Below are 11156 nucleotides of genomic sequence, written 5' to 3'. Positions count from 1 at the left end.
ACGATTATAAAAATATCAAAAATACAAACATGATGAATATAAAAAACTTTATTGTTACAGATAATGCATTTGTGAATATGATAGCGCTGAGAACGGTATTTTTATTGTGATTTAGAGAATTTCCCGACGCCATTGTGACGTGATAATATATATGTACGTCGCGTTTGTACCCCGTATACGTGTACACATTTTGTATGTGCGTCGAAAGCACGAATCCTTCCCCCTTTCTCCATCTTTAAAATTTCGTAGCCATATATAAAAAAAAACGAATGATTCTTTATTGGTCAAATCTCTTTCTCGTGCAAATTTATATATTTCCTATTTCTTATTTATCCTTTTCTTTTGACGCGTGCCTTATTCAATCCTTCGATACTTGATATGATATATTGCTTAAATATGATAGGTTTTTGTATATATTAAATATACATATAATAATTTATGTATGAAATGTGTTTTAATATTAGTACAAAGATTTTGTCGAAAAAACATTTTATATTATCATTTTATATGGAATGAAAAGTAGCCAATTATATCGCTTATTGAGTTTAGTAATAATTAATTTGATCAAGAAGCAGATAAAAATATTAGCAAGTTTTTACATTAATTGAGAAGAATTGTTCATAGTACTTATTTATTCACAATATTACAATAAAGTTTCCTACACAATGTAGGAAATTTTTTGTTAACGCGAATGCTTATTCAGCTGAATATATGTACATAATATGAGACCGCGACGCAACAAACGCGTATCAAGCAAATATCCATATCGCGTGGCCGATAATGTCAGCGCATATTTTAATTGTAAGTTTTTTTATTTATTATTCAAACTCTTTCGCAAGACCATTATTAAAAATTTGCCATGCTCATTTTTGCTCGGTTCGTGCAACACGATAATTGTGTACCTTTCCACGTATAACTCATGATTTTACTGTCGCATTTTACGATCGTAGTTTGCATTCTCACCGAACTCGCAGATAACGATATATCGAGAAATGTGCAAAATTGTAGACTTATCAAATCTATTGCAACGTAATTACATCCTTTTAATATTCAGATTACGAAGAAAAAATATTTCTCCAACATTGTACGGAATTCCGGAATGGATAAAAATTCAATGACACAGGGATCCTAGGAATTTATTATGAATCATAATATACTTTTGCAAATCGTCTAGTCTCTCAACTACATACTTGTATCCTTTCTTAATTTTTATATCGCTATCTATTAATTTTTCACAGCACTATAATGTGATCTTTTATTGACTTATAACTAGCATAATTTATTTAAAGTAAGGTTTATATATATAATCGAAAAGTATGCGTGTAAATTATATAATAAAATGTAAGATGAAAAAATACACGCACGAAAAACACATCGCTTTATTTTTCATCCGGCTTTGTGTTCGTAATAATTTCCGGCTTGGCACCTGGAATCGCGAGGTTCAACTTCCAGGCAATCGTTTTGGAGGCACCAGTTTCTGGATTCCAAGTAGTTTCATTGTGATAAAGCATATCTCCTATGCGTTTTTCCTCGACATCGCGTATATACGGTTCTCCATTCGGTGTACGACCGCTCGTGATAATTCTTGATACACCATCAACTATGGTTATAATTTTGTTGCCATTATTAATGCTTATAATACTGCTGCCATTAGTGATTATATTTCCTTGTGCATCTGCAAACAAATTTTCGCCTATACATTTTTTTTTTCGTCACATCGATTATAAAACCAGCTGCATAAATATCACGTGGTGTCTGTGTATCAACAGATTAAATGACTAATGATTGCTTATTCGTGAAACATATACAGAAGCTAAATTAATCAATGTATGATTCATACATGATTATATTTTGGTAAATTAAGAAATTTATAAAAAGTCGAGTTTATCAGTTCGACGTCTGAGAAGCTCATATATTTCAAAAATACGTTGACATTTATAAAATGCTCAGGAAATTTAAAATGAATGATAGTACCTGACATAATAAGTAAAATTATATTTGAGTCGGCCAGCGTAAAGTTCTGAGATACCTTGTACCTACATTACCTTTATTTCATTAATTAATTGCTTAAATTACAACGTCATCAATATTATCGCTGCTTGTTTTCAAACGGGTAAGGAAAATTCAATTTTCACCGATACTAATCGTTGATCACGCGTTTCGATACGCTCCAGAGTAAAGCTATACACATTAATGCTTAGGTTAAGCGGTTCCGCGCGGAATTAAACGCCAGTATCGAATTAACGAACAGATCAAGTAGAGAAAAAAAAATTCCAGCTGTCTCGAGACTTGAAAGAGAATGCAAGTGTCTATGTCCGTGTTACGTTGGTCGCTAGTGAAAGGAACGAATACACAGCGAATGAGACGCGATTTTGGATGCAATCCTCCGCATCTCATTTATCTCGCTTTATCTTCTTCTTAACGATGAAGAACTGCTAGCATGATTCACATACGAACTATTATACAGACACGTCGACCTCTCTTCCGCTTGCGTGACAGGAAAGAAAGTTTGTATATATTACATTGAGATATCGATGCTCTTCGGGATTTTCCGAAAAGATAACTAAGATCAAACGAATTTACAGACGCTTTAAAATATTATCAAATAAAATAATATTAAACTGAATTCAAGATATTAAAAATTAAAAGATGACATAATAGAAAAATAATGTAATTAATTTTGTAACGCAATATTGAGTCGAGAGACCGATTACGCTTACATTTATTAGATTTAATTGAATAAACACGGTGTAAAGATATTTAATTATTATTTTATAAGTTATCTATATTTATATAAATCAAGTAAGAGTTGTGTGAAGGACGTTAATATAATTATTTGATTTTTATTTTTTAATGATGCGCTCTTAAATTTTTGTATTAAATAAACACCGATTAACAATGCATTACGAAGTATCCTGATTACCTTTTGGTAGATTCTGAATTGTTTCTTCAACATTTTTTTCAACACTATCGGTCAAATATGCCACCTGTGCATTAATTTGTTGAATCATGTCATTGAGATTACGATTAAGATCACTCGTAAAATCGTTAACCCAAGCTGCAATGCTGGCCCCCTCAATGACGCACGCACTGCAACATAAATTCGTGAGACAGAATTACCAGATAAACAATCAATTATACGCTTTATCTATTCATCTACATAACAATAGTACATCTATGTAACGCGATGACTCGACGCGTCCATCGTGTGTGAGAGCGCATATAATGATATAAATAGTTCAATGCTGTTATATTATCGGCGTTGACACGCTTACTATGTACGTCGCCGGTAAATACTCGACGCGAATGAAAGCGGAGTTTACCTTATTAAGGCTGACAATTGTCAATTCGATGATATATCGAGGTATCAGCTAAATAAAATTGCTAGCAATTATCAATATCACTTTAGAAATCATAAAACTATAGTAAACTGACCTGATCAACAGCGTGCTAATTAATATGACGTGATTGATTTGCCTCGTCATTTTCGCTCGCGTTCTTCTCTAGATCTCTGTCGATCCTCGATTGGCGAGATAAGTGTATACGCGAGAAAATAGAGCCGCGCTTTCCCGCAGCCGTCGCACTGAAGGAGAACCGCAATGAAGAATCCGGTTAGATACCGTACACACCTTATTTCTTAACCAAAGGCACTGGCGATTCTCAGCAACGCATATTGCACTAGCGCCGCTAACGTTCTGTCGTGCGCCTCGCCGTTTCTCGGCACTTATATACACAGGCATTCTCGTGCATGATGTTATCGAAGTTACTGTAGTTATATATATATATATATATATATATATATATATTGTACGTGTCACACGACGCACCGATTGTCTCGACTCTCGATCGAAGAAACGTGAATCAAGCCTAGAAGGAAAATCGTCTTTGATATCCTTGGATAACGTCACGATGCTACATACGAACATATATATTATTGATAATAGAAACAAGGGAAACGTTAAAAAATAAGAAAAGCGGCACCTTATAGCAATAATTGTTATCAATAGCGATAAGAGGGGGCATAAAAATGAAAAAAAGTTTCATATCTAAAAATAGAATTGAATATTATATTTTTAAATTTATAATATTCAATAATTTTAATATTATTACAAATAATTTTATTATGGTTTTTTATTTTATTACAATGTTTATTTATAATAATGTTAAAATTAAATATTATTTTTTGTTTATAATCAAATAATATTTCAATTATAATATTTTATTATTACATATTAGTGTGTATATTTTTAATATAATGTACAATTTTTAGTCTGAAACATTTTTTAGTACATTTAATGATATTGTATGAATATAAGAATTGCATTTTTTTTTTTTTTTTTTTTGTTGAGACATCTTTTTTTCATCAAAGCGTAATAAAATAACATTTTTCGAAAAGTCCTTCAACCATCGCAATCCGTCATCGCGATCAATCATCTCCTTGATCAGATGTAGCTAAACTAATAACGCGCGACGTGTCAAATCGAGATAAATAGCGTGTATGAAATTTCTCCGGAATTTCACAAACGATCGCGATGTTCGTCGATGAAATTTATCGCAAAACCATTTTGGACCACTATAATTCCGTAGGACGATCTCGGCGATTTAAAATCGTGCGATCGTTTGATATACGAGCTCTCGTTATACTTTTCTCGCGCCGCAAAAAGAACAACTTTTCCACGGTGTCGGCCAACGAATCGCACGCGAGCACGTATCTCACGCGTGTTCAACGATTACATGGTCGTACGGTAAATTATCGTTTCGTCAGGTTGAAAATTAAGGATCGAAAATATAAAATCAGTATAAAATCGGCGAAATGTTACGTTACTAATAAAAAGAAAATGTAGCTGCGTTTATTTGAAAAAAGGTGGAATTTGTTCGACAAATATTCATTAAGGTAATACAAATGTGGGTGTCATTTATGAATGATCATATCGTTCGATCTCTTGACCTTGTCCGAATTTGTCACGTGTCGATTGACATAGATATAATTTTTTTTTTTTTTTTTTTTTTGCGGGGTCTGTATCACACACGGAATATCTGCAGATACCGAACTTATACCGATTTCAATCCCTCCCGACTCGAACTGCGAAATCTCGCTACATGGTATTCCTTTTTTTTATCATCTTCACATGATTGCTGTGGGCCTAATCGTTCTAAGCGTCGTAGTAACGAGATGCGCGTCGTGAAGCCGATTAAAGATGAACGTAAGAGGATCGGACGCAGGCGGTCGTAAGAAGAAGTGATTTATTTCGGATAGACGTCAGCATTTTTCCGCTTGCCGCGGTTGAGAGTGCGCATTCGTTTTTTTTTTCCCTTTCTTTGTCACCCGCGTCTCATGATAAAATTATAACGCTTCAGGTTGCACAGTCTTCTGTAGATTTTTTGAACGATTAACGTAATTGGCAATTAATAGATATTATCTGATACGCGCACTCGCACTATAATGTTACATCACTTGCACGCTCGATCAAATGGTAGCTAATAGCGCTGTAAGTAATAATTATTTGACAAATATAGAATATGGTAATATCGCTGGAGATTTATTCTTTTTATATCCGTGAAAAAAAAAATAGCTGACAAAAATTAATATCGTGAGAATTAATTAATGATATAAAAAAATAATTTGTTTATGCAATGTGCATTATGGATTTAAATTTTTTGAATCCATAAAAAAACTTCAAAATAAAGTGTGCACGTATCCTTTTAATATATTTTTTGTGCATACATTTTTTTTACACTTTTTTACTACGTACATGCATGACGTTACGAGATGATGAGTAAGATTATCATTATCGGCGATCAATCTGCAAGAGTACGAAATTCGTCTTTACCCCTTTTCTCATTCGACGTAAAACGAAGGTTCAAGAGAATTACTTCCAATGATGGGGACTCTAATCGCTTACCCATCCATTACTATCGATATTTTTATCTCACAGCCTCCTTATCTGCAGTCCTTTTGCGAGCTGCATCATCTCGCTAACACGTGCGCTGTTATTCTCATTTCGCGCTTCATCTTTGTTAAGAAAAAACCTATCTCAATGAGTTACACATATTCTCAATTTATAAAATCGGCTCAATTAGCTGTGTAAAGAAGCATTCGTTATTGAAGAAAATCTATTATAATTTTTTATATGTAGCCGATGTTCTCTCGGAGATAAAATAACCGTGAAATGATGCTAATTCACACAGTGCAAATGTCGCAAAATCATTTTTCGTCAAATCGTGGTAACTTCTTCGAAAAAAGATACTTGGCTTCGAATCACATTGCGATAAAATTTAGAAACGTCCAAGAAATTTTGCCGATTTTGTCAGCGAGATTTCGAACGAGAGATCCTTTGTCCCGATTCAATTTCATGTTTGGACTACTTTTACTGAAATACTGAAAACGTTATTATATATCGATTCCTTTTCCACCGTCTTCGACCTTGCGGGACACAGCCTTCTCTGTAATTATTTCTGTCTCTTTCTCTCTCCCCCCTCGTCATTTTTTTTGTCGGTTCTCAGACAGAGAACCTCGGGTGTGGGCTTTATCCTCACATCTTGCTGAGCCTAATAGATTCCGAAGATACTTCGCGCCGAAGCTTCAACAGATATTAATCTTCATTACGTAGCTGTCCCCGATATGCACGATATTCCTGAATCGGCCGTAAGATTAAGCTAATCATTTTGCATTTCTGATACCGTTAGCAGTTAAGCTTCAATCAAGTTTGAGTGCACTGTTGTACATTAATATGACATCGCTTTATCTATCTACCCATCTGTCTATCCATCTTCATTCAATCGCTTTAACATATCAGAATTATTGAGAGATAAGGATTACGCAGATTGATTGTTTATTAAAGCGAAATTTAATACCGCATACGGGATTTCTCATTCTTTTTGATTTTCCGTATCAATCTTTTATTTTCTCGGTCTTTTTAAAATTATTTTATTCAATCTAGAATTATAGAAATTAGAAGAATTAGAAGAAAATCATATTAAAATCGTGAAATAAAAATATTATTACTAGTGAGTTTATCCACATGTCGTATCGTTTATTGCCGACAGTGCGGTCGCATGTATACATTGGTCGATGTTCGTTACGTGTCTGTGTCAGAACGGAGTTTGGTTCACCGATAAAAGGCCATAAGGTCATCTCTCACAGCGAGATGCTTAATACGAGAAGCGCAATTATGACCGCCAGTCTTTGAGATACACATTGGCGAAACGACGTGGAAGAGAACTTTTTAATAATCGCACCTGTAATGCGTTTTATTTCACTTACTAATTGTCCACGACCAGCTCTGGACCCTTTGATCTCGGCATTTGATCTTTATTTATGATATTACTGTTATGTAATTGGATCTATGTGCATTGTGCGAGAGCAATTAAGTAAGAGGTATTATCTCTTATGAACACATAGCGCATCGTATACGATAAGCTTTTATCGCGTGAATTTTGCGTTTCAGTGAGTTCGTTTTTGTCAGATATATTTTCATATGTATACACATATATCTATATTGTTCGCATAAACATCTTTAAAGTCTTTTAACAAATTACACTATATCTTTCTTTTTCTATATTAAAAAATTGCCATCTATTCATTCATTATTATTTTATTCTTATTATCTATACATTTTAATTATTTTCTATATATTAAACAGTTTTTTAAATAATATTTTTACATCCTTCTTTTATTTTCTCGTTTATTTTTCAAGAATTTGTGTGTGTGTATATGCGATAGCGATTATTGTAGACAATTTTATTTTGATGATTTAAAAATGTAACATAAAGAGTTTTTTTTTTTTCTCACGATCATTACCATTGGCGAATTAAAAGCCCGATACGCGAACAACGACCCGCATTATTTGAATGATACTCGACAAGATGTTTGAAGCGGCGCTTTGTCCCTCGCCTTTGTTCTAAAATTTTATTGCACATTAACGACCGTATATTGTAAATAAAATAAATAATAGATCTACTCGATCTTCCCTCCTTTGGTTACCAAAGCATAATTTTCCGTTAAACCTGTCTCAAAGGATTCGCTCGCATCTCGAACTCCGTGCATCGAATCGTAGAAATTGAACAAGGGACTTGCGATGTAATGCATAAAAGCGCATCTCTCCAATAAACTAGTTGGTCGGATGAAAGGCAAGTTGAAAAATTGCAATAAAACGATTTAATATATGCCATTATAGTACTTTAAATTATATAGAATATATTTGTGATGGAAATTACAATAACCTCCTGTGGAGCATGATATAGACAAGGCTGTCGAACGCCGACTTATACGCGAGAGTTCCCTTTAAATCCGAATAATTACACGTAAGGGAGCTACTAATTGATTCGTCGCGGAGTAAATTTCAGCAAGCAGAACATGTACAAACTGCATCCCGCGGTACGTGCTTGTAATTTACGCCTGGAGAGAAAGTAGACTAACCGCGTTGCATCTAGTGCACTTTTTAATCTTGCGAAATTCCAAGCGCTGAGTTACGGTGCGTGTGTTTTAAAATGAGTGCAAAATACATTTTTTTATTTTCTTTTATTAATATGATTTTAAAAGTTTGAAAAAATGTTTAATCTTTTAGAGAGAAAAGATATTTTTTTTTTTTTACGTATAAAATATTTTGAAAGATAGAGAACTTTTTTTTTGTGTACCATAAAAAGATATCTGTCAAAATCATTTCTGTTTGTTTTAGAGACCTCGCTCGTACAAATGACCGCATCTCGTAAAAAAGAAATCGTAGTAATTCGTGAACGCGTTCTTAGGGTCAACGTAAATATATCTGCGAGTCATCTCGGTGCATTCGCACCTTTATGCAACGCTTCCCGCTTGAGCTAAAATTTGCAGCGTTTCGGACGGCACTCGGTATGCAGGATAGAGTCATAAAACTCGAGGAAAATAACGTAACCACCGGCCACCGAGCACTTGACACCGGAGTTTATACGCGGCTTCTCGGTGGAAGTGGCTCGTGCATCTGGTCGGGGCCCCGTGATCGGAGGGGGCGGATCGAGGGAAGCGCGGGGGGAAGAGTAGGATGTAGGAGGATGTTGTTGTTGACCTACGGGGCAGAAACAGGTTTCCAATTCGGATTATGCCGACCCGAAACCGCTCCTCCACTACACGGCCACGTTCTTCCTACAATCCTTCTTCACACGATCGCACCAAAGCGTGCGCGCGTGTGTGCGCGCATCGACCCCCCACGCAACCTTTCGTATAGTAAAAGTGCTGCTCTCCGATTCTCCTTCTTCGTCCTTGAACTCTCCTCTCTCGTCTCTGCCTCCGAGGTAGCTCACGCGAGAGCGGCTACGTTATGTGAAGTGCCTTCGCACAGGAACTTCTCCCGATAATATATATTCACCTTCGACTCCAACGGAGCGGGAGCAGGTAGCGCGGGGAGCCCTAGATCGTAAACGCGTAATCATCCTGTTCACGAAATAAGACGCACATAAGGATGAGATCGGGAAGAAGGACGAGGAAAGATACAGAGGGATGAGAGAAAAGGGAGGCTCGCTTGCTCGTTCTCTCTCTCTCTCTCTCTCTCTCTCTCTCTCTCTCTCTCTCGATCGGATCCAGTCTGAGCTGATTCCAGTTCGCGGAGGGTTATCGTCCTTGAAGCGAGCCTTGGAACGGGACGTACTCCGTCACGGATGACAGATCCCTTATCCCTTGGTCGCTTATCTCGCTCCTGTTTATCGGCGGCAAGAAGATGGCAGAGAACGCTCTGAACACGAGATCGGTCGAGGAGCAATTTTCCGCGTGACGAACACGAATAAAGGAATAAAAAAAGTGTTAATAGCGTTATGTATTTCAAGACATATATATATATATATATATCATCAATTTCGGATGAATTCCTTCGGTCCTTCGATATTTGATTTCTAATAAATTTTCCCATATAATCCAATCATAGATATTTCAATACTTTAAGCAAAGAAAAAAAAAAATTTCTTTTCACTATAAAATAATTTTTCTATTTTTAAATCTTTTTATTTTTATGTATTTTTGTATACCTTTTTATTTTTTATTTTTCTTATTTTTAACAGAGCTATCTTTTTCAGATCATTTTTCGTTATTCATTTTCATTAGATATTTCATTTTATATCATTAGATCTTTCGTTAGACAAATTATAAAAATTTCATATATAATTTTGTTCTTTATAATTATTAACATATATGTGAAACTTGTATCGAAGTGAGCTGCCGTTTAATTATCTCTGATTAATTATATAAAGCATGCGAGAGACGCATTTTCTTCTGCTAGAATGTGCAACTTGACTCTATATTCCCTGCAAATGTTGCTTTCTGAAGTACGCTCGAAGGAGTTTACGGCTTAACGTAACAAACATTAAGATATCAGAATTTCTCATAATATTTCTGTCCGTACTTTTAGAAATAATCCAAATAACGCAAGATTACTAATTCAGAGATTATCCATTTTGTAACACAATGTATATTTCTGTGCGGAATATTTTTGCAACAAAGTAAGAAGCAGATGTCAATTCCCAGCATCGTGTTAATAAGGCGATCTCTCTTAATATGGTACGGACGATTAAGAGAGCAGGATCTCAGTTGTACTCTTGAATCCGGGCTTCAAGGGTACTCTTTTCTGTCGCTCGACGACGATTACTTCTTCAGCATATGTACTTCAGGTTTCTCCGTGTACCCGCAGGAAATTTCTAACGGTATGCTCCACGTATGTATACATTAGAAATTATTTACGATTATTTCGCGTGAGGTTACCCGCGGAGTAAATGGAACTTTGAGTGACGAGAATATTTAATAAAAAGTATTTTTTTTTTTTTTAATAATAGATGCGCGAGAGAATCCATTCTTCTTGTTTCTTCGATATCTGAAAGGTAACGCTATCCTAGTGTTATAGTCGTGAAATATTTTACTGCTAATAAATTTTGAATTACGATCCGAAAAGGATGATATATTTCTCTCGTATTTAAGTTTATAATGCAAGATTTATTCTCATTATATTTTATTTGTGAGCAATAATAATTTTATAATATTTATAGTAAAATTTGCTACATTATTAATTGCTTATAAAAAGATATCAAAAAACCGACATATCATTTTGTTTCTGGCTTTAAATCAAAAGTTTAAAATATGAAAATTTATATATCCATAGGAAAGAGTATTAAAGATATCGTTTTAAAAGATATACGAT

General features: G+C 34.8%; 1 protein-coding gene across 1 annotated transcript; it reads right to left on the bottom strand.

Annotated features, from left to right (window-relative positions):
• Nucleotides 1–619: 619 nt before the first annotated feature.
• LOC138934592 (uncharacterized) lies at nt 620–3711 on the bottom strand. Its single transcript, XM_070298526.1, has 3 exons — nt 3436–3711; nt 2924–3090; nt 620–1675 (listed from the first exon to the last, which is right to left on the bottom strand). The coding sequence occupies exons 1-3, from the start codon at nt 3483–3485 to the stop codon at nt 1380–1382; spliced, it is 513 nt and encodes a 170-aa protein (XP_070154627.1). The 5' UTR covers nt 3486–3711; the 3' UTR covers nt 620–1379.
• Between the last annotated feature and the right edge of the window lie 7445 nt (nt 3712–11156).

This window comes from Polyergus mexicanus, unplaced genomic scaffold (assembly GCF_030449975.1).
Source record: "Polyergus mexicanus isolate NDT 795.1 unplaced genomic scaffold, iyPolMexi1.0 SCAF_7, whole genome shotgun sequence".
In the NCBI taxonomy this organism is placed as follows: Eukaryota; Metazoa; Arthropoda; class Insecta; order Hymenoptera; family Formicidae; genus Polyergus; species Polyergus mexicanus.
This window is presented reverse-complemented; position numbering and strand designations above follow the sequence as displayed.